The sequence below is a fragment of the Rhamphochromis longiceps genome, linkage group LG23 (assembly GCF_057381845.1).
Source record: "Rhamphochromis longiceps isolate RC_006_pf linkage group LG23, R_longiceps_female_GT1.1, whole genome shotgun sequence".
In the NCBI taxonomy this organism is placed as follows: domain Eukaryota; kingdom Metazoa; phylum Chordata; class Actinopteri; order Cichliformes; family Cichlidae; genus Rhamphochromis; species Rhamphochromis longiceps.
Genome location: NC_140578.1, coordinates 19,789,917 through 19,814,544, shown reverse-complemented (window position 1 = coordinate 19,814,544; position 24,628 = coordinate 19,789,917). Strand labels below are relative to the sequence as shown.

Below are 24,628 nucleotides of genomic sequence, written 5' to 3'. Positions count from 1 at the left end.
GAGACAAAACTACAAAAACTGTGTTGCTGTCCAGATGTGTGCGCATAGACTGAACTACAGATTATGATTTGAGGCACGCTCAAATCATAATGTTAACAGACAACCCACTCTGCATCCTGAGTGCTAAACAATATTAATCTCATTTAACCTGCTCAGTGCTGTGTGATGACATACTCTCTCTTAATATGTATATGATGATAAAACCATTCTCAGTGTTGTTATATAATTATAATTCCCATATCAAAAAATGTAAGAGTTGTGTGAAATTTTAGTGCACTATTTTTAAAGACAGACTGTTTTCAGTCAAAATCACATTTTGTACATTTACATGATTAAAAGTGATATTTGTAAACTGATTTGATTTTCACATGTATTTCATAAAATCTAAATATGCACCGTGTTTTACACCACACCTTTATTTCTTGCATTAGTTCATTTAAAATAAAGAAATGACACTCACTGGTATCTTTGTTGTCATGCCACCTGACTGTAATGTTATTGCTTGACTACTGTGAAAATCATTATGACATCTTTATGTTTTGACTGACACATAAAGTCCAACATCAGTACAGTTTTTGCAAAAGTAACAAAAATAAACAAAGTTGACTCACAACTTTAATGTAACAATTACAGCCTCACTTTATTTTTTCACTATGCGAAAATAATTTAATCACGATAAAACAATCTGATGTGTAAACATTAGGATGACTGTTGCATAGCTTCAATCAGAGCTCCATAAAACAAAAATCTGCAGAACTTTCAGAAACAGTCTGAGGTGTGCTCGTCTCTATACAAATACTATTTTTAATAATGACATAATAAAGAAATACAATAAAGCAAAATAAAACATTCTAAAGTAGCTATTAAAGCTTACTGAACCATTATTGCTGTTGTACATTACAGATTAGCAAGAAACAATTATGAGACCATAAAACCACAGCTCCCTGATGATGACAATGATGATGATGATATGATGATGGTGATGAGTTCTTCACCAGATCTCAAACTGCTTGTGTTCCTTGAAGGCTGCTCTGTGCACGATGTTGTTGCTGTAGAGTCTAGAAAGAGACCAAAGCAGAGAGAGCAGACGTCACTCATTCACTCAGAACAACATGAATCCATGTGAGCTCAGACTGTGAATGATTCCTCTGAGAGTCTGAGGAGAAACTCCTTCACTGATGGGGACTGATTCATGTTGGCTCACCGCACACAGTCGATGGAGGGGTTGATGGAGAGCAGCTGCAGTAACACATCAGTCGAAGCATCAGTGATCTGATTGTGACTCAGACTGTAACACAAACACAACAAGAGGCTCTAAGTGATCACTGCACATCATATTATTGTAGTGTGTGTGAACAGGCTGATGGTTATTGGTGCCTCCCAGAGAAGGATCAGTGTGTGACACTCACTCCAGTAGTGTAGTGTGTGTGTCCCGGCTGCTGTGTGTCAAGTCCTTGTCCTGGATTTCATGGAGGAGACACAGAAGCTGCTGGAAGCTCTCTTCACTCAGTCTGCAGAGATCATAAATATAAAACAAGCTTTAAAGTAAAACTCTACATTTTATTTGGCCTGTGATGTTCAGGAAGACATTTACTTGACTGTTAGAGGACCATCATGGAGCAGCAGTGTAATCAGACCCTGAGCAGGGATGCAGCTCTCAGTCAGGTCTAACCGTCCGACTGTCCAGTGTCTCAGCAGGGAAGCCAAACTACTGACAGCCCTCAACAATACTCTCTGTGATGGTCGGGCTTTCTTAGGCACAAGAGAAAGCTCTTCCACAGCCAGTGGACAGACCACTCTGCCTCTTCTTACCCACTGAAACAGGAGCAAGACCATGTCTATGGAAAGCCTGAAGATCAAAGAGACAAAAGAGCAGAAATGATGAACACCAAGAACCAAAGATTCAAAGTGGACAGCAGATAAATGGTGTTAGAAGAACAAGAGAGTCATGATTTCACTTCCTGCCTCAGACTGTGTAGTTGTGTTGTGTGTCTAAAGAAGAGAGCAGCTCCTCTGGCAGACATCTTGCTGGGTGTGAGGATGAGATCCACTTTAGAGCCACACAGTCTGAGAACTCTCCCCACAGACCAGCAGCTTTTCCTGTGTAACTCTCCTGTTAACAGCAGCTGGAACCCCAGGAGCTGCAGCAGAGACTCCAGCTGCTGGGCCTCCTCTCTGGATCTTACAGACATGGATGTACACACACTCTGGAAGAAGTCTGGATCACAGCTGAAACACAGTGAAGATGAAACCAAAGAACATGCTGAAAATATTCTGCAAATGAAAATATTAATTAAAATCTGTCTTATTTACCTGAGCTGTGAGATATAAGGCAGACACTGCAGGAAACTCCTCACTTCACTCTCTTCATACGAGCAGCCTGTCAGCTTCACTTGTTTCTTCTCTGGTTGGAGTTTCAGCACTTCCAGGAGGATGGAGGTCTTTCTCTCTGAGAGGTTTATGGACCAGACTGCAGGAGCTGACTGGAAAACTGACTGTAATGATGGAAGGACACTCAAGCCTGTTTTAGTCTCATAGTCCTTCAATTTGGAATAGAGATCCAGCAGGAAGTCACTTTGACACTTCTTTCCATAATCACTCAAGTTTATGTTCCCATAGGGGAATGTTTGATATGTGCACACTGATGATAACAGCTCCAGTATCTTCTCTCCTGTCTGCTGTTCTCTCTCTGCTGCTGCACAGAACAGATTCCCAAAGAACCTCATTGTGTCTTCATCTAATGTCTCCTCATCAACACTGGAACAATAAGAAGGAAACATTTAGTGATGATTTGATGTGAGCTGCATAAAAACAACCACACACTACTGATGGACTCCATCTTTCCTTCCTGTACATAATGAAGCTCCATGTTAAACACATCTTCCATCAGAGCAGCTGAACACTGTTTTACACTCTTACAACACAAACACTCATCCTGCTCTAACACATCTGCTACATCTGCAGGTGGACACACAAAGTGATGAAGACTCTCTGCTGTCTGAAATCTTCATCTGCTGCTCACTATAGAGCTGCTACCATCATCATCATCATCATGCTCAGTAAAGTTCAACAAAGTCAGGAGATAAAGTGCAGCTTCATGTAACTCATTCATTTACTGAGTTACTCACTGAAGGACTCATTGAGTTTGCTTTCATGTTGTTTCCATGGCGATGATGGATTCAGGTGTAAAGGATGTTTATGGCTGTATCACTGCAGCATAGAGATGGTTCACAGCTGCTTTGATTTTGAAGCTGCTCTCATTTTCAAAAAGCCACAAACAGCTTGAACTTTGACTTTAAACATTTGATCTCACGTTGTCGTTGTTTTAAGAGCAGCTTTAAACAGGACTGACTTGTCAGCACTGAGCTACGTTCTTCTTCTTCTTCACATCATTTCATGATTCTGCTGCAGGTCAAACATGCAAGTTTCCATCAAACATGTGTGCACTCCAACACTCTCCTCTCTGCTGCATGAGCTCAGTCACATGCTCACCTTCATTCACACAACTTACATCAGCTTATTGAATTTAACATGAAATCAATTCATTTCTTCACCTATCAAATCTAAATCAAATTCAACCTTTCTGATGAGAAACTTCTTTACTTTAGATCCTGTTTCATCTGAGATTTATAGAAAATATGAAACTTCACAGCAACAAACAGCTGAACAGGTCAGTGAAACACAGTAGTGTACTGAGCACGTTTCCCTCTGAAATATGACAGAGTCTGAATACATTTACAATATGATCCATGTAGATAAAGTCACAAATATGATGCTGATGACAAACAAACAGCACAAGACAAAATCACCACTTTACAATTTATGGAGCTTCAAATATTTCCATCACTTCTTTTACAGCACATCTTTTCTTACAGATATTTGACTCATGTGAAGAAAATTTCATTTACCTGAGCTGTGAGATATAAGGCAGACACTGCAGGAAACTCCTCACTTCACTCTCTTCATGTGAGCAGCCTGTCAGCTCCACTTGTTTCTTCTCTGGTTGCAGTTTCAGCACTTCCAGGAGGATGGAGGTCTTTCTCTCTGAGAGGTTTATGGACCAGACTGCAGGAGCTGAAAAAACTGACTGTAATGATGGAAGGACACTCAAGCCTGTTTTAGTCTCATAGTCCTTCACATGGGAGTACAGATCCAACAGGAAGTCACACTGATATGCGTCATCATCATCATCATCATCATCATCATCATCATCATCATCAATGAAAGGGAATGTTCCATGTTTGCACACTGATGATAACAGCTCCAATATCTTCTCTCCTGTCTGCTGTTCTCTCTCTGCTGCTGCACAGAACAGATTCCCAAAGAACCTCGTTGTGTCTTCATCTAATGTCTCCTCATCAACACTGGAACAATAAGAAGGAAACATTTAGTGATGATTAGATGTGAGCTGCATAAAAACAACCACACACTACTGATGGACTCCATCTTACTGACTCACAACACAAACATTAATCCTGTGTGTGAAATCACTGTGTACTGAACTGTGACTGTCATTTTATTTGCTGTCTGACTTTAGAGCAACAGATGCTTGATCCTGTTTTATCTTAAAGTTGATGTGACATGTTCTTATTCTTTAACATGGCTGTGTTATTGTTACTGTTTGATTCTTATTAAACATCATTTCATTATTGTCACACAGACAGAAGACTGTCACATGTTTCAAAGTGGAAACTGATTGATTTAGTAAGTCAGACAGTAAAGCTTCAAAAACAGCTCAGCTCTTTCATTTGAATGTTCACGGGACTAAAACTCAAGTGAGTGTTAACAACAAGTCAGTAAGAAGAAGAAAACATTGAACCCTGATCTTTAGTGAATTTACAACATTTGTGTGAAATGAAGGATCAATGTGGATTGATTGCTTCATTGGTTAACCATGCAAAGCAATAGTCCTGCAATTCATCTGAAGGTGCAATACTGTATGAAAATAATCTACCATAGTTTATGGTTTATTCATGATATCTGATAAAAATTGTGAACCTTTTATGAACCAATAAGCTGATTGTGATTCAATAAATTACATTCCATGATTAAGCAGCACTGTAAAGAATATTGTTAGAAACTAGAATTAATGGTTTGTGCTTGTTCTGGTTAAAGCACTTGCATTATTTACATATGGCCATATACATAACTATGGAATGTGATTTTAATCAGTGATAGCGCTGTTGTTTACAGGCTTGGTTTTTTGTGAGATCGTGAGACCTGGATTTCTTCCTTGCCAAGGGAGACGGTGAGCTTCTCCCTTTGAAAGAACCATAGCCATTCCAGGTTGCTCTTCCCTCAAGAACAATTGCAACAGTGCGGTCGGACGAAATCGCACCAATCACAGACATCTGACCTTCTGGATTTCACTTAACTAAACACTGACTATTAAGCCGGCATGACAGACATATGTGAGCTCAGATATGATTCTGGGGTATTACTGTTATTGCTATTATTGTATTCTATTTTCATATTGTCATTCCTGTTTATGAAATTGATGTTTAATACAAGTCAAAACAGTTTTACCTGTGACTCCAGTCATTCTTCTGCACCTTAGTCCTCCTATGACTCTAGCTTGTGGCCCATTTTTCCTTTTACTTTAACTTCCCCTACCCTATCCTTTAGTAGCCTACATAGATCAAAACTAATAAAAATAAAACTGATAACAATTACAAATGCATACAAGGTACAAGTTACAACTAAGTTATTATTGATAGAACGTAAAATATTTCCAGTGTTGTTTCAGGGAGCACTTCATTTTATGTAGATTTAATCATGTAAAGTACATTTTATTTACCTGAGCTGTGAGATATAAGGCAGACACTGCAGGAAACTCCTCACTTCACTCTCTTCATGTGAGCAGCCTGTCAGCTCCACTTGTTTCTTCTCTGGTTGGAGTTTCAGCACTTCCAGGAGGATGGAGGTCTTTCTCTCTGAGAGGTTTATGGACCAGACTGCAGGAGCTGACAGGAAAAATGGCTTCAAAGCCATTTTAAAGTCACTTGAAAACTCTTTCACATGTTCAAACAAATCAAGAAAGATGTTGTCTATGTCCGTTTTAACTGGAAACAATAGGAGGAGCCTCTTCAGTATATGTTTGTTTTTTTCTTTATATTGAAGTGCTGCTTTCAGGCATAAATCCATGAATAGCCTCTTCTGCTCCCTCTCCAGTGTCCCATGGTATTTCTCCTGCCTCCATGAAACTGGACCTCTGAAGCTGAAAAACAAAATTTCAGATTTCTGTTAAACTTGATTTGATCAAACTTTAAGCACCCAATGTATAGCAGGGAGTAGACACAGGGTTAGTGTCATGCTGGAATACAAAAGGGGAAAAAACTTATAAATGTAGAATGCCCATGCTTGTACAAACCCAATTCTGAGACAGCTATGATACTGTGTTACATATAAATACAAATGTTAAAGTTAAAAGTTAAAATTAGTCACCTATTAAAACATGGTATTGAAAATAAACAGCGGAAAATAGCCACCCCTAAGGTTTTTTTTTTGTGTGTTTATGGTTGTAATTGTTGACCCTGGAGTTGCCCACCCCTGCTTTAAACCCTAATCTGTCATTCAAACATTCTTGTTAGATTATGGTAGTTTCAGGTATTAAAATGCTATTACATCCGGACATAAGAGGACGCATAGCATAGTTAGTAAATATGCTGAGCGGTGATGTGGGGTCATCCAACACCGGCTCCAGGGAGGAGCATACGGCAGCGTGCTCCACGGAAGATTTTTCTATTGGAACAGTCTCGAGATGACAACCTACGCTCAGCCTTCGACCAAGTGATAAGAAACGATGGTCGGTGTATTCACGATGGTCAGTCCTGAAGCGGTGCTGGGATTTTCTCCCTTTCAGTTATTGTTCGGCAGGAAACTGTGGTTGGCGCTCAACCTTATTAAAGAAAACTGGGGGGTCCAAGCCCTGCTAAAAATGAGATTCAATACGTCCTGGACCTGAGAGCAAAGCTTCAAGCGTTGGATAGGTTATCACGGGAGGATTTAGTTCAGGCCAAGGAACAACACCAGCACCTGTACAACAGACCCAGGCAATTTCTACTGGGAGATAAAGTGCTGTATTGCTCCCGTCTTATAGCTCAAAGCTACTTGCCAAGTGGCAAGGGCCCTTCGTGGTCACATGGCAAGTGTGGGACGTGGACTACAAGGTGGCATGGTCAGACAGGGGCGGAACCACACAGATCTATCACCTCAATCTCCTTAAAGCATAGATAGGGGCTGAAACCGCTGCTCTTGTGAGCCTGGTTAAGGAAAGAGATGAATTGGGGCTGGAGGTGCCAAATTCCACCATTATGATAACCATCTCACACAGGCCCAGAGAGCAGCGGTTAACACCCATTTCAAAAACAGCGGTTTGTGGATGTCTCTCCTCTGCCTGGCCATATGAATCTCATGGAGCATCACTTTGAAATGCAGCTTGGCGTGACGGTGCATTCACAGTCCTACAGGTTATCTGAGCACAAAAGACAGACTGTTCAAAAGGAATTGACAGAAATGCTAAAGATGGCATCAACAGAAGAAAGGTAGGTCTATACAGTTCTGTGTGGACTATTTCAAGGTGAATCAGGTGTCAGAGATTGATGCTTGTCCCATGCCCCAGATCGATGAGCTTTTTTCGCTTTTTTACTTAACTGGATTTAACCAAGGGCTACTTGCACATTACCTTATCTGCAGAGTCTAAGGGAACAAAAAAACGGCCTTATCCACTCTTTACAGTTTGCACCCATTAATCACACTTCCATTCTGCTTATTTGAAGCCCTGACCACTTTCCAGCACCTTATGGACCGGGTACTGTGTTTAAAAGCTGCATATGCTGCCGCTTACATGGATGATGTCATCATCCATAGCAACAACTGGGCAGAGCACGTGCAGCGGGTGGCCATGGTGCTGGAGTCCCAGGGGCAGGCGGGGCTCATGGGGAACCAGAAGAAGTGCACTGTTGGACGGAGGGAGGTACAGTATTTGGGGTACCACGTGGGAGTTGGGCAGGTGCATCCTCAGATGGATAAAACAACAGCAATTGCCCGCATCCCAAGACAAAAACGCAGGTGAGGCAGTTCTTGGGACTGGCCAATTACTACCATCGGTTTGTGCCCGGCTTTGCGAAGCTGACCAACACCTTGACCGATCTCACCCGAAAGGGTGCCTCGGATCTGGTCCAGTGGAGGAAGCAGTGCCGGGCGGCATTTGTGTGGGTGAAAGAAGCTTTCTGTGGGAAACCCCTGCTCCACACACCTAACTTCTCCCTTCTTTTTATTCTGCAGACCAGCACCTTGAACAGAGGGCTTGGGAGTGTTTTAACCCGGGAAGTAAGAAGAGTCAACCACCCCATCAAGTACATCAGCTGGAAACTTTGAGAGCGGGAGGCCAGGGACAGCACCATGGAAAAGGACTGCCTGGCAATTCAGTGGGCAGTAGACTCCCATCATTATTACCTCCTGGGCTTTAGAGTTACACCATTATTTTTTAAAGAAGTAAAACAGTAATAAAAAAAATAGAAGTTACATTGTCAGTACATTAGATATTGATATAAATTATTTAGTTCGGTAACAAGTATTAAAGTCAAGTCAAAACCTATTTTTTCCATTTTAACAGTCATAATTATTTGAAAGCAAAAGCTACATACCTGAGTGAGCTGATGAACGGCAAAGCCTTTAACAGAGACTCACACTGACTGTGACAGGCAGGAGTTTCATTGTCCCAGTGGAGGCACACATTAACCTTTGTATGCATCCTCTGCATGACTTCCACAGCTCTTTCAAAAAGCTTCTTTTCACCATCAACTAGAAGGTGAAGGTTTCCATCTAGGCTGAGTAAGCTTACAAAGTTCATCTGCTCTTCATTGATAAGAAAAATCTCCCAAAGCTGTCGAGGCAGAGGGCCAGACCTACAATTGAAAAAGAGATCATTACCTCAGAGTAAAACTAACCAAGAATATGCGTCTCATTAAAGGATGTAACCTAAGCAGTAATATAAGCCTAAAAGCGCATGTTCATTCTTACCACTGAACATTTTTAAAGCATTCAAACAGCTGTCTCATTCCTTGTTCTGATATCACAACATCCTCGAGGTTCAGCCTTATTTTCCGTTCCTTTGACTGAGTGACCACAAAGGCCACAGCACAGCAAGGGTAAGGATCCAGACTGTCTCCACTGAGGTCAAGGCGGTATTTTAGTTTGTCTAGAAGGTAGATGCACGCTTCAGGACTCTGGGACTCATACAAGCACTGACATAAGAACAGTATGTGGACATGGAGCCCACTGTCCTCAGTATCAGCCTCTTCTTGCTCACACAGATGAGGAAGAAATGTGTTTATCAGCTCCTTGAAGAACCAGTTAGATGTATTCTTCAGGTCCTGATCTGGAATCAGATGCTTCATCAAACTTGGGCTCTTCTCATTCAACAGTCGACACACGAAGGGGATCAGATGTTTCATGTGTTTCTTCTCCTCTGTGAGGCACTGCTGAAAAACATCTCTGACTTTATCAGGATTCTTCAGGAGCCACAGTGCTGCAAAAAACTCCTGCACTGTGTAATGGAGGAATGCATATGTGGTTATCGTTTCTGTCGGGGCCACCTTGATGAGAAGTGGTTTCAGGAAGGACAGGACACAGCTGTCTTCACAGGTCAGGTCTGTCAGGTTCACAGATTTTTGTTGAGTTGCAAGAAAAGCAGCTTCAGCCAGAGACAGAATTTCTTCTGTCTTGGTGCTGATGAACGAATTTAGATCTTTGTTCTTTGTTTTGCTGTTTATCTGAAGGCAGAATCGAATAATATTGATGTAGATCTCAGTTATTGTACATGGCTGTGGAGAGTCTTCTGAGTTAAAGCAAGCAGCTATCATCAGTGCATACATGGGGACATGACAAAGAGTTACCAACTCCAAGTTACTCAAAACTTTCTCCTGATCTTCACCGAGTGTTGCAGATAAGTATGTTTTTATAGTCTGCTCACTAAAACCTTTCACCTCCACTCTGTCAAAGTCCCCAGAAAGGAAGTCTTCATCCTTTTAGAATCTTAACGTGTCCTGAGTGTTTCCTTTATTTGTACATACTGTTAGGTTCACAGCAGAGTTTTTAAAGGAAAGTGTTCAGAATCAGAATCAGAATCAGAAAGTGTTTTATTGCCAAATGTTGAGCAGGTTTACAACATTAGGAAATTGCTGCGGTGCTTCAGTGCAAACATAGTGTCATAAATAGCACTTAAATAGACATGGAAAAAAATAAAAGTAGGGATAAGAATTAAAAGTGCTACGTGGAAAGATATATACATGAGTGCAGGTGGTGATCAGTGCCAAACATGGAATGATGCAGTGACACAGCGTAGGGTCATGTGTTAGTGGCGGGTACAGTCATATGGTTATTGTTCATGTGTCCAACAGCAGAGGGGAAGAAACTGTTCTTATGGCGAGAGGTTCTGGTGCGAATGGACCGGAGCCTCCTGCCTGAGGGGAGCAGGTCAAACAGACTGTGTCCAGGGTGAGAAGGGTCAGCTGAGATCCGAGCTGCACGCCGCAATGTCCTGGAGGTGTACAGGTCCTGCAAAGATGGGAGTCTGCAGCCAATCACCTTCTCAGCAGAGCGCACAACACGCTGCAGTCTCTGTTTGTCCCTGATAGTGGCTCCAGCGTACCACACGGTGATGGAGGAGGTGAGGATGGACTTGATGATTGCAGTGTAGAACTGCATCATCGTCCGTGTTGGCAGGTTGAATTTCTTCAGCTGCCTCAGGAAGTACATCCTCTGCTGGGCTTTCTTGATGACGGAGGTGATGGTGGGCTCCCACTTCAGGTCCTGGGTGATAGTGGTACCCAGGAAGCAGAATGAGTCCACAGAGGTGATGGGGGTGTCAGTCAGGATGATGGGGGGGAGTGGGGCTGTGTGCTTCCTGAAGTCCACAATAATCTCCACTGTCTTCTGGGCATTCAGCACCAGGTTGTTGTGGCTGTGGTTGTTCAGTGTTTGTTCAGCTAAAAGATTTAAAGGGCAGAATAAACTACATTTATATTTCGTTAATAAACATATGTAATAGAGCATTGAAGAGAAACATCAGTTATCAGATACCTGTAGACTTCAGAGTATCAGAGACACACTTACACATCAGCCTCAAAGTCTCCACTGATGAGAAACTCCATCAGCTGTTCAGCATCTTTGTGCTGTTATTTTCCTGATCACAAGAAACAAAAATCAAAAACTGTAAGACTGTGGTGTTACTGTGAGCTCAAAGACTGTTATTGTCTATTATTACAGTGGCTTTAATCCTCACACGGAATCTCACCTGTTCCTCTCTCCACCACATCACATCATGCTGAGTGTGAGCAGCTTCATTTTCTGTGACAGGGGAGTAAATTTCCCATTAAAGCATTGTAGCGGGTGACATGGTCTAAATAACCCAGTTATTCCAATGAAGATAAAAATGCCAGACAAAAAAACTCAGTACACATCTACATTAACCATAAATCTCTGCAATTAAAATCACGTTCTGGGTTAAGCTTATCAGTAATTAAAACCTCATTATGGGTCAAACTTGTCTCATTTGTTTATTATCAATGTGCCTCTGCTCTACTGCAGTTTAATCCGAATTTAAAGAGCTAAAAAGAAAGAAAAAAGGCTGTGAACATGTAAATTTAGTCACACACACACAAACAGTTATCACAAGAAAAACTAAACAATAGGCAGCCTACTTCTTCTGTTTAAAACAACTCAAACTGCCTGTAAAATCTTTAAGTTCTCTCTGCAAAAGATGCCGAAAATAAGAAGTCAAGTTTGGATTAAAGGAGCAATATGCACAGAGCATGATAAAGGTACAAAGATATTCCAACTTCCGGGATCAGCGGCTCATAAGTGATGAGTAACTTTCGAACTATCAGAATGGAGACAAGAAGCGATCCGAGCCGAACGATAACAAAAGTCTAACTTTTCTGTCCTGCAGGACATTTGCTTCATGTGCTATTAACTACAACACACCACCAAGTTGAAAACAACACTTTTACATTTTTATGTATATTAGGACAGTTGTTTAGGAATGCGTGAGTTACATAAAAGTCATTTTCTTCCCTTTTTCTTTCTTTTGGTCTTCAAAAGAGAGAGAAAAGCCGCCTTCACCTCTTTTATAACACAAACAGCTTGAGCCGATCGAGTTCGCCAGACAACCTATGTGAGTGTCGAAACACACATGGATGTACACGACAATAAAGAGAGACGAAACACAAGGACATAGTACTAGACCCCCCCAACCCCCACCACCACCACCACTACCATACACACACACACACGAGCGCAAAGGGAACCTAATAGATAAGAGAACATAAACGCAAGAATACAAATACACTCAGAGACATAAAATGGACTAAACTCAATACTAACTGTAAAAACGTCCCTTCCTTCAGATATCCACTGTACCTTCCACAGACGGCGGGTTTGATGCGAACCAAAGCGGCCTAGTGTGCTGTCCTTCCTCGTGGATCACAGAAACAGTCGAAAAGTAAAGTTTCTACAGCTTAAAACCAGTCCGCCTCTTACCTGAATCTTACCTGTATGGTACTAGTTCATTGTGTCCGCTTCTTTTGGGATCGTTTCTCTCTGTGTTAATCCATAGGATAGTAAAAAAGAACAAAAAAACAAACAAAAAAAAAAAAACGCCGGCTGGACGTTTTCCTTTCACTTTTCTTGATCAGGAAGTAGGAAGTACTTATAGGATTTACCAGATGCCACCGCTGCAGGCAAACTAGGTCATAAATCGCCACTTTTCCAACCCGTCTGGTTAAGAAATGATGTAAAAGTCGCTGTTTAATAATCAGGACGCTGTAAAACTCTGTAAAGTCTTTTAGCTGCAGGAATAGTTCTTCAATCAATCAAATTAATTTCACTTTCACATGCTAAAGAGATTCTTTATCACACTGTGGGACAGTAATCTCTCATGTTTAAATACATGCAGTTTAAAGTTTCAGATTCTGATGTGCAGCTGTCATTTAGTGCGGAGGAACGGTCACGTGACCCCTTTCCCCGCTTCGGGAGCGCTCACCGGCAGTGGCGGTCCTAGCCTGTTTGGCGCTGGGCGAACCCCCCCCCCCACACACACACACATAAAACATATTAAGGATTGTACATTAACATAAAACTGTTGTCGGAACTAATTGATATTAAAATCTGTAACATAATGTATAGTTTGAAGTTTAGTCTGTTACTGTTACTATTTTTACCATTTCTTTTTGGAGCAACTGTAACCCACATAATTTCCTTAGGGGTTAATAAAGTATTCTGATTGTTTCAGGATGACTCACCATTATCCAATGACACATCTGCTTACCTGTATCTTTTGCTCGTTTCTCCTCCTCTTCTTTTCTATTTTTTTCTAAACTGAGCACCTGATGGTTTTGAACTTTTCTTGTCCATTTTCCATTGGTTTTCATTTTGCACTCCAGTATGAAGACAAATCCCCCAACTCGAGGATCGCCACAACATAACCTAATAGACCTACACCTTAGTTCACATATTCACTTTGTCTAAGGTGTATTTCTGGGATTTCGCACAACCCGGGATTAAAATCATGAATACAATGGGCTTGGATTTACAACATTATGAATGAAATGTGCTCTATTTGGAAGCAGTCGCCCCTCCCCTTTCGACAGGTTGTGTGTGAGACTTTAAATCATCAAACTGTAAATTATAAATTTTAAATTGTTATTGATCCCTTTACCCCTGTTCCTAAAATGTATATTTATTTTCTTACTCTTCTTATATTTATTGTTTGTTTACTTACACTGCTGTAACTGGAGCCTCGTCGTCTCGTCTCTCTATATACTGTACTTATATAGCGGAGATGACAATAAAGTTTACTTTGACTTCAGCAGCAAGCGGCGCACCGAGGGCTCTCGCGCTCACTTTTCTAGTATAGAATTTTGAAAAAACATCGGTGCAAATTATAAGTCTGTATCATAATGTCTGGTGTTTTCATGTTTGTTGTTTTGTTTTTATTTTGTTTTATTTTGCGAGTTGGTTATTAGATGCTGCTCCAGCCAGCCAGAGAATCCCCCGCCGCCCCGCCCTCTCCTCCCTGTGCTGCAAGCAGCAGGCGCACCTTGCAGACGGAGGGCGCCCTTACTCCCAGCAAATGGGCGATAGAAAGCAATTTTTTTGCCGATGCCTTTAATGCCACCCCCCACCACGATGCCACCCCGGGCAACTGCCCGTGCTCACAGGTCAACGTGAGCGGATCCAGTTGACTCTTTACTAGGGATGGGTACCGGTATCATGGCACCGGTTCTGACATAAACGGTAGTAACCAGACTGAAAAGCACCGCACATTTCGGTGCTTTTTTTCCTGAGCTGTGATACACTTTAGATTCTAGCCAATCATTTTACGTTTCCGAGGATAGTAGGCGGGTCCAGGTACGTACGTTCTTTTAGAGCAGAGCTACAGATAAAAAATGCCCATGGCGAAGCGGTCAAAAGTCTGGCTGTACTTCACAGCAAAAGATGCAAACTCAGCAGCCTGCAACAAGTGCTTTAAGCTGATACTGTGATACTGTCAAAGGAGGTAACACCTCAAATCCGATGAAACACCTGGCGACGAATAGCGTTTTTTTTAAAAGCCGAAAAATGCGCCGTATTTGATAGCGTGCTGCGAGACCTCACACCGTGCACATCTACTGCGGGTGTGGTGCCTGTTATCGGACCCGGAGTTTGCAACATCCACCAAAAACCCGAAGAGGAGAGTCCTGGCCCCTAGCCCTGCCAGTGTAGCAGAAATGATGAGGATGATGATGGCAGCAGCAGCCGTTCTTCTCTGCGTGAGTAGCTTAATGTTGTTCGTGTGTAATTTACGTTGCGTACGCTAACCACGTTATTACATTAATGCATGTAAGGTGAACTAGCAACATCATCATAGTTACATGCGGCTGTCTTCTTGTTTGATGGCAGATACTCCCTTCACCCTGGTCAAAAAGGCTAAAATGACCAAAGAAAAAGTGGAAAACAGCTAAACATGAGAGGTTTTTGGATAAAGTTTGTGTTTTTTCCATTGTTTAAGCACGGCTTCCAGCCAAGAGTGATACCATATATGCCCCATAGCTGCAGAAAAGGCTAACATTGTTATCTTTTTAGAAAAAACAGCTGAACATGTGAGGTTTTTGGACCAATTTTGTGTTCTCCATTCTTTAAGCACCGGTTTGAGCACCGTTTAAGCACCGGCACCGTTTCAAAAGTACCGGTTTGGCACCGGTATCGGATAAAACCTAAACGATACCCATCCCTACTCTTTACAATCTTTACAATCCAACCAACTGGACGTTTTACTTTAGTAAAACAGTGAAACATGAGTCTTTCATCACCGTTCAGGTTGTGGGTTACAACAGAAAGTGATACATTTACTGTTCTCAAGTGGAGTCAGACTATTTCAACAGAGGATGTTTTGCTGAATAAGAGGATAATCACATCTGTGTGAACTCGAGTCATAGAAACTTTTACAAACTAAACCACGTTTGTCCATAATTTGGACTGCAGGGAACAGGGGGAAGAAATAGTGAGAAGGTGATTAGCGGATCACTGAAGGTGGGGCAGCCCCTGAGAGTATAAGGAGGATCCATAGAGGTAAATAAAATGCATTAGCAGTGACGGAACTTTGACCTCTAACTTTTGTTATGTGGTATCGTTTCAAATTACAGAGAAGTGTGCACAGTGTTTAAACAAATAGGACTGTGACAGGAGAGGGATTAACTAATGAAGAGGTTGTTTGTTTTATTGGGAGGGATATAGAAACAGAATAAAGTTACATGAAATACATGTGAGCTGCTGGACAGACAGGTGAGATCCATGTGAATGACTTCACTAAGTTCTTTCGTTCATTCCTCTGTTAAATCCAGATGATTTTTTGTCATGGTTAGTGAAGGACTCAAAAAGCAGAATCTTAAATCTTCAGTACAGTGTGTTTATTTACAGTGACACATGATCACACAGAAAAGCAACAATCTTTGCGACTGGGTTCTGAGACAGCTGGATGTCCTGAAGGCTCGAATCCTCGCCACGGGCCTGGTCAGAAGAAACACCAGAAACAAGTCCACAACTCAGTGAGAACATTTACTCAGCCTGGGATTCCTGCACAGACACAAGCAGAACTGATCATATGTTGGCAAACTAACTTTACTAACTAGCTTAGTCAACAATCCAGCATTGAATAAATGTCTTCCTCCGGCTTAAATGGAAACTGGCTGATGACCAAATCTCTCAGGTGCAGATAGGCTGAGACTGGAGGAAGACACACGTCTACAGATAGAGAGACAGAGAGAGAGCAGGCAAGAGTGAGAAGGAGAGCGAGAGAATCCTCACATATGAATAAAAGCAGGACAAGAAATCTATCAGCTCAGCTTAACACTATATTGTTGCTCAGTGCGATGTCAATACTGCTGTTTATTTCTGACATGGCAGCTGCACATTAGAGATCTGAAACTTTCAATTGCACACACCTAAACATTAAAGGTTACTCAGTGTGTTCAGCTCTGGCATTCTCACATAGCTTAATAAAAGAGTGTGAAAATCACTTCAGTGTCATTTTAATGTTATTTATTCACAGATATTTCTATAATCTAACACCATCAACCGAACACATGCAAATTCCTGTGACAATACCAAACACACTTTGTGCTGCTCCAACTTTACAGCTGAGCTTCATTTGGTTGTATTAGGTTCATATTTTTCATGACATAGTAAAATATCTCAGTAGAAACATGTGACATTCTGTTGCGAATAAAATATGGATTTAGCAGATTTGTAAATGATTACATACTGTTTTTATTTTCCACAGCGTCCAAAGTTTTGTGGAAATGGGGCTGTACTATAAGACTGTGTAAAATTGTATTTGTTTAACCCTTTCATGCATAGTGGTCACACAGTGGACAGCTATTCAAAGACTGTTTTCTTGTATTTGTGTCAGTGTTGATGGTACACTTGCACATAAACCACTACATTGGACACTGATGTGTCACTCTTGACTCAGTCTGTCTTGGTCTTGTCTTGGTTTCGATATCCTCTGGTCTTGGTATTGTCTTGGTCCTGCGGTTTAGGCGGTCTTGACTACAAGTCTAGTACTCAAAACACTTTATACAACATGCCTCAATAAATTGTTCAGACAATCACTTTTGTTTCTATGCTTAAGTGCTTTCTATCTAACATTCACACATATTCAAACTGCAATAGATGCTTCAGAGAGCAACTTGGGGTTAGTAGCTTGCCCCCAAAATAATAATGCCTCTACGCATGCATCTACTAATAATAATTAGTAGATGCATGCGCTACCTCCTGAGCTAAATCCATGGAACAAGATATATGTAATGCCTGATGCATTAGTTGTACACGGGAGACATCATGCTTTCTTTATATTGCCAGATAAAATAATTTAATAAATAGTAATTAAAAAAAACTTGTATTAAATAAGAAACATGTTGACAAATGATGGTGGTCACAGTGGCATCATCAAAATGCAAAAACTAAAAAGTAAGCAGAAAGTGATGGGATCTGACTACTTCCTGAAATTCTTCTTTAGCTGTCATTAAAGTGAACAGTCACACAACACATGGCCATTTTTATGCATAGTTCCCTGTTTTAAAAGGCTCAAAATTATTTGAACAATTGACTGAAAAGCAATTTAATGAGAATGTGAATAAGCCATACTTATAACTATGGCTTCAGAAGCCAAGATTAAACTGAAAATGATAAAGGAGAGAAATAGATCATGATCTGAAGTATATCATATCATCTGCCAAGAATGCTGGAGGCTATGTTATGGCATAGGCATGTATGGCTGCCAGTAGAACCAGGTCACTAATATTTATTGATGATGTGACTGTTGATAGAAACAGGAATAATTTTGAAGTGTACAGGGGTATACTCTCTGCTCAGTTTCAGACAAATGCTGCAAAACTGGTCGTACAGTGCTCCACAGTGCAAATAGATAATGTCTCAAAGCATACCTCTATGTAACCCAAGACTTTTTCAAGGCAAAGAAATGAGATACATTCTTCAATGAGCAAGTCAGTCACCTGATCTCACCCAAGAGAGCATGTACGCATCTCAAGGGAGGAATCTGGTATTAAAAACTGCCTTTATACACTGTTCAGGAAATAATGAAAAACTGAAAACACATCAGCTCTCAATCATTTTGTCCAGTGACTTTTGAGCCTCTGAAAATGGGGCACTATGCATAAAAATGGCTACAAATCCTGAATAATTAGAACAACATTTCCCCCGGAATTCAAGCTAAAAGACTACACTTTAATATAGAACATATTAATTGGCTGAATTAAAACCGAAAGAGGCAAAACTACAAAAACCGAGCCGCTGTCCAGATGTGTGTGCACAGACCAAACTACAGATGATTTGAGGCATGCTCAAATCTTAATATTAGCTACCAGCTGACGCTAATTGGCTGCTGCCGGTCCAAACAATTTGATTTTGATTTGACCAATATTTGTTGAATAAAAAAATGTTGTGACGCTACATAGTATGTATATAGCAGTTGAAATGTTTCAGTTAAGTCCTTATTGGTTAAATATATTGTTTGTTTATTTATTTATTTATTTATTTATAAATTGTGTACACAGGAACAAGAATAACTTGATGGCGGCGCGTGAACAACGCGAGGCTCAGTGTCTCTCCAGAATCTGCTATTTAGCGGTTTTTTATCTACTTTTAACCGGATTATTCGTCCAGAATTGCTGTGCGTTCCTGACCTACAGCAGACAAGAGCTTCTGGACATCTGGACTCATAACTCCAACAGTTTTATCGCCGATCTCCGACTCATCCCAGAGATCTCCAGAACACCGGAGGCTGCCCACTCTACCCGGCCGGGCGGAAGTGCACGCAGACGGCGCCGAGATCGTAAACAAAGGCGAGGTAGGCGCGGAGGGCTACGGGCTAAGCTAAAGCTAACACCACACCGGCTGCCTTTACCCAGTATTTTCCTCGCCAATGTCCGTTCTCTGGCAAACAAAATGGATGAGATACGGCTCTCCATCACTAACAACAGACGGATTATGGACTCAAATGTCATGTTTTTCACCGAAACATGGTTGAACAACAGCTGCCCGGACAATGCTATCGAGTTAGCAGGACGCCACACACACCGAGCCGACAGGCTAGCAGATGACTCCGGCAAGACCAGAGGTGGAGGTTTGTGCATTTATATTAACAATGCTTGGTGCATGAACTCCACTACTACTGAGAGTCACTGCTCACCTAATGCGGAGTTTTTAATGGTCAAATGCAGACCTTATTATCTCCCCAGAGAATTCACTTCGATCATACTCACTGCCGTGTATATACCCCCCGACGCTAATGCTAGGTTGGCCATGAAAGAACTTTCTGCAGCCATTAACAAACACCAGAATAAACACCCCGAGGCTGCTTTTATTGTTACTGGCGACTTCAACCACACCAACTTAAAGACAGTCCTCCCCAGATTCCACCAACATGTCTCCTGCCACACCAGAGGAGACAGGACTTTAGACCATGTGTATTCCAACCTGGCTGGAGCCTACAAAGCCACACCCCTCCCCCACATTGGACAATCGGACCATCTCTCCCTGTTCCTTACACCTAGGTATTCACCACTCATCCAACGTGTGAAACCTGCTGTGAGGACAATTAAAGTGTGGCCAGAGGGGACAGATGCAGTGCTCCAGGACAGATTTAAAAACACAGACTGGAATATGTTCACCCACACAGACCTGGACCAGTACGCCTCATCTGTACTGGATTACATCTCCGAAACCACAGACAGTGTCACCACCCAGAAACGGATCACCATGTACCCCAACCAGAAGCCTTGGATGAACCGGGATGTTCGTCTCCTCCTGAAGGCCCGCAACACCGCCTTTAGGTCAGGAGATGCACACGCCTACAGTACAGCCAGGGCTAATCTAAAGAAGGGCATCAAAAAAGCCAAACACCATTACAAAAAGAAGGTAGAAGAACACTTCTCCAACTCCAACCCCCGACGCATGTGGCAAGGACTCCAGACCATTACAGACTACAGGACCACCAAACCCTCCCCCGCATCCTCTGATGTCTCCTTCCTCAACGAGCTCAACAACTTTTATGCTCGTTTTGAGCGAGGGAACCCCACAACCACAACCAAAGCAGACGTGACGCCAGACCACCAACCTCTGACTCTCTCCCCCACCGATGTAGGAGCGGTGCTGAGCAGGATCAATGTCCACAAGGCTGCAGGTCCCGATGGCATCCCCGGGCGTGTTCTCAGAGCGTGTTCTGAGGAGCTTGCAGGAGTGCTGACAGACATATTCAACCTCTCCTTGGCCCACGCTGTGGTACCGGCCTGCTTCAAATCCACCTCCATCGTCCCGATACCCAAAAACTCCAACCCATCTTGCCTCAATGACTACCGCCCAGTAGCACTCACCCCCATCATCACTAAGTGCTTAGAGCAGCTGGTCCTAGCACACTTCAAATCCTGTCTCCCCCCCACCCTGGACCCCCACCAATTCGCATACCGCCAGAACAGGAGCACAGAGGATGCAGTCTCCATCGCACTGCACTCTGTCCTCTCACACCTGGACAACAACAACACCTACGCCAGAATGCTGTTTATAGACTTCAGTTCAGCATTCAATACAATCCACCCCTCACAACTCATCAGGAAACTGACAGACCTGGGCATCAGTTCCCTCATCTGCAAATGGTTACTGGACTTCCTGACCAACCGCCCCCAACATGTCCGGCTGGATGACCGCTGCTCATCTACCATCACAATGAACACCGGTGTACCACAAGGCTGTGTGATGAGCCCTTTCCTCTACTCCCTCTTCACCCACGACTGCAGACCTGCTGATGGTTCCAACACCATCATTAAGTTTGCAGATGACACCACGGTGATTGGCCTCATCAGTGACAATGATGAGGCCGCCTACAGGGAGGAGGTGGATTGTCTGGCTGAGTGGTGCGACAGAAACAACCTGCTGCTTAACACCGAGAAGACCAAGGAGCTCATCGTGGACTACAGGAGGAATGCTGACCCACATCCACCCATCCACATTAAGGGGACGGCTGTGGAGCGTGTGAGCAGCTTCAAGTTCCTGGGAGTCCACATCTCCGAGGATCTCACCTGGACGACCAACTGCTCCAAGCTGGTCAAGAAGGCTCACCAGCGCCTCTTCTTCTTGAGGACTCTGAGGAAGAACCACCTGTCCTCAGACATCCTGGTGAACTTCTATCGTTGCACCATCGAGAGCATCCTGACCAACTGTATAACAGTCTGGTACGGGAACTGCTCTGCCTCGGACCGGAAGGCGTTGCAGAGGGTCGTGAAAACTGCCCAGCGCATCGCCGGAGCACCACTTCCTGCCATAAAAGACATCTACAGGAAGCGGTGTCTGAAAAGGGCTGGGAAAATCATCAGAGACCCCAGTCACCCATCACATGGACTCTTCACCCTCCTGCCCTCTGGGAGGCGCTACAGGAGCCTCCGGACTAAGACCACCAGGTACCGGAACAGCTTCTTCCCCACAGCTGTCAGACTCCTGAACTCTGCCTCCTGACATCTGACCCACGTTAACTCATGGACTGAACATACACACACACACACACAATGGACAACTGTACCCTCAAACACACAATAATAACATGGAGTGAACCACCACTCACAACCACTAGCACTTTATATAGCCTCTGTAGAAATTATCCACACCCTCACTTACCTTAACTGCACTACTGTATAGCCCTGTGTAAACAATCATTCTGTACATACGATAATTTTTAACCCTACAACTGTTTACAACTTGCATAGTTCCCATTTCTGTATAGCTGTATATCTCAGATTCCTGTAAAGTTATTTATTTCATATTCTGTATAGTTTTTCATATTTATATCCTGTCCATATCCTGTACATAGCTTGTACTCACTACAGCCTGTACATACTTATAGTTATAGAATATTCACAACATACTTCATACCGTGTACATTATAACATAATAGACCCATTTCTGTAATATACTTACATATCTATATTATTGCTTATATATATTGTAATATATCTATATCACTAAGCACTTCTGGATGGATGCAAACTGCATTTCGTTGCCCTGTACCTGTGCATGTGCAATGACAATAAAGTTGAATTCTATTCTATTCTATGTATTTAGCTTAATTGGCTGACATTTTTGTATTATTCTTGTGATTTCTTATTGGCCTTGTTTATTTAATGCAAGCCAGGTGAACCTTTTTTGGGGTATGAAAAAGGATGGCGAGCCAATGAACGGCTAGGAGCAGGACTCATTCTGCAATTGAAGCTTCCACTGGTTGGGTAGGAAGCTATCAAAGACGACGCTCTGTCCCCATTTTCCAAATACACTGATTTCCGCAATCATACACACCATTCCCCTCATTTATGGACAATGGCGCTTGGACATCTCTCATGGACAGTGCATCAGTGAAGCATGGTGGTAGCACCATGATGATTGCTACGAGTGAGAAAGCTGTAGTTACAAAAAATCTTGAATGTGTGAATTTATCAAGACAAAAGGGAAAGGCTCAGACATGTATCTTTTAAATGGAGAGTAAGTGTAGTTTGCAAGATGTGAGCAAACATGTAAATTACATGCTCTCACTTACCTTTGGAGTTTGCTCAGACATCCTAGTAATGGTCTCACTCCTTGTTTTGATACTTTTGTGTTTTGCAGCTTCAGCTGTATTTTCCTCTCCTTACTCTGGGTGATTATATAGGACACAGCATGGCATTGCTGAGGATCGAGAGTCTCCCCACTCAGATCAAGACAGTAGTCCAGTTTATCCAGAAGATAAACACAGGCTTCAGCAGACTGAGACTCATAGAGACACTGACATAAGAACAGCAAGTCTATTTCACAGTCCTCAGTGTCACTACAATCTACAAAGGTGGTCACCAAGTGTTTGAAGAACCAGCCAGATGTTTCTCTGAGCTGCTGAGAAGGAATCAGACTTTCTAGCAAATCAGTGTTTTTATCATTTAACAGTCCACACAAAAAGGGGACTAAGTGTTTCATGTGTTTGATGTTGTCAGTCAGACACTGTTGGACAACACTTCTGGTCCGTTCTGGATCCTTCAAGACCCACAGTGCTGCAAAAAACTCTTGAACAGTGTAGTGGAGAAAGGCACACAAGGGTTTCTTTGCAGTTGAGCTGACTTGAGATACACTCCTGCTCAAAAAAGCTAAATAAGCACAGCTTTCTAATTTGGGCAGTGATTTCAGGTTCACATTTTTTCCTTCTGTTGCACAAAAAGCAGCCTCAGATAAAGACAGTACTGCATCCCATTTAGTGCTTTCATTTTCAGATGTCTTGCCAACATTTCTCTGAATGCAGAAATGGAGGATATTGAGGTATATTTCTGTAACTGTGCAGGGATGTGGAGAGAACTCTGAGCCCTCAAAACTAAAGCAGGCAACCACCATCAGAGCGTACATGGGGACGTGGCACAGAGAGAATAATTCCAAGTTACACAAAACTTTGTTGAAGTGTTCCTCACTCAGATACTTGGATAAGTATTCTCTGATGCCCTGCTCACTGAAGCCTTTCACTTCCACTCTGAGACAGTCCCAACCTAACAGGAAGTCTGCTGACTCCACCTCTGGTCTGCAGGTGATGATGATCTTTGCTTCAGGTAGAAGAGTCTTCTGTATGAGCTTAAACACCACAGAAGTAGAGGGGATATCTGTAACGCCATCAAAAATGATAGTAACATTGTCAGCATTATTCTTTATGTCCTCTAAGACTTTGTCTTTGCCTTCATCTGGTTCATTGAACACACTGAAGAGAAGATCCTCCAGTTTATGGACCTCTGTGATGTTGGGTGTTTCTCTCATATCAAAGTAGAACATGTAATCTAGATCCTTGTTGTCTTTCTCTGACCATAGTTTCAACATCTGATGGACCACAGCCGTTTTCCCAGTTCCAGGTTTTCCTACCAAAAGGATTTTTCTTTCATACGTTTTCAGCAGTTCACTGGGGGAAGTTTCCTGTTTGTCCTCAGGTATGTAGGCCTTTAGTTTTTTAGTGCGAACCTTCCTGCTTTTTTTGATCTTTGACTTTTTTATTTTGGATGGTGAAGCCTGTCCTTGTGTGTCTAACACAAGTGAAGTGTACGACAAAGATGTCTCCTTGTTGAACAGGACTGCTTTACTTTGGATCCATGATCTTTCTGAAATCTTTTGAGTTTCTGATTTCAGCTTTTGCTGGTATCTGTGGCACGGGCTGGGCCCTGAAAGAAAGGAGAAATTAATTAAAAAGTAATTTAGTGATTTAACTCATGTGTCACTGAACAACACTGCATTTTAAATGAGTGTGATCACATTAAAACATGCCACAGACTTCAGTTTGTTTAAAAATACCTTGTAAATACGTTACATCCATGTTGGTGTCCTCCTTGAAGGAAAAGCAGCTGATCCAGTAGTTCAGGTCAAATTCGTCTTTCAAAGAAGAGTCTGTCTCTGTATTTTCCAGAACAGACTGAGCTTTCTGTGGATCTCTTTATTATGTCAATAATCCTGAGAAACTCATAGCAAGCTGCTTCCCCCTTTTTGATGACAGAGTCCACAGTTCTTCTCCTTTTGTCAAAGTCGC

At 42.3% G+C, this 24,628-nt stretch overlaps 2 protein-coding genes across 4 annotated transcripts; both read right to left on the bottom strand.

The window, feature by feature from the left end:
* Positions 1-614: 614 nt before the first annotated feature.
* Positions 615-24,622, bottom strand: LOC146641787 (uncharacterized). Its single transcript, XM_085398201.1, has 13 exons — positions 24,397-24,622; positions 22,643-24,266; positions 12,424-12,478; positions 9,025-10,028; positions 8,649-8,909; positions 5,798-6,217; positions 3,909-4,364; positions 2,314-2,757; positions 1,966-2,229; positions 1,595-1,849; positions 1,410-1,511; positions 1,205-1,288; positions 615-1,058 (listed from the first exon to the last, which is right to left on the bottom strand). Exons 1-13 carry the CDS (start codon positions 24,416-24,418, stop codon positions 992-994), a joined length of 5,058 nt encoding a protein of 1,685 aa, XP_085254327.1. The 5' UTR covers positions 24,419-24,622; the 3' UTR covers positions 615-991.
* On the bottom strand, positions 9,907-13,007 carry LOC146641788 (uncharacterized). 3 transcript variants are annotated; one of them, XM_085399738.1, is made up of 4 exons: positions 12,388-13,007; positions 11,300-11,352; positions 11,119-11,188; positions 9,907-10,991 (listed from the first exon to the last, which is right to left on the bottom strand). In XM_085399738.1, the coding sequence occupies exons 3-4, from the start codon at positions 11,120-11,122 to the stop codon at positions 10,351-10,353; spliced, it is 645 nt and encodes a 214-aa protein (XP_085255864.1). In that variant the 5' UTR covers positions 11,123-11,188; positions 11,300-11,352; positions 12,388-13,007; the 3' UTR covers positions 9,907-10,350. The 3 variants fall into 3 exon arrangements, with proteins under 3 accessions (XP_085255864.1, XP_085255865.1, XP_085255863.1); XM_085399739.1 differs by having other exon boundaries at positions 12,555-13,007; XM_085399737.1 differs by having other exon boundaries at positions 11,300-13,007.
* Positions 24,623-24,628: the final 6 nt, after the last annotated feature.

What these genes read in the sequence shown, in the direction of transcription:
- LOC146641787 (XM_085398201.1), bottom strand. Translation starts at nt 24,418, where the DNA reads ATGGATGTAACGTATTTACAAG. An exon ending in CCGTTCATCAGCTCACTCAG is followed by an intron (nt 6,218 to 8,648) that starts GTATGTAGCTTT and finishes TTTGTTTTTCAG; the next exon opens with CTTCAGAGGTCCAGTTTCAT. An exon ending in GATGGTCCTCTAACAGTCAA is followed by an intron (nt 1,512 to 1,594) that starts GTAAATGTCTTC and finishes TGATCTCTGCAG; the next exon opens with ACTGAGTGAAGAGAGCTTCC.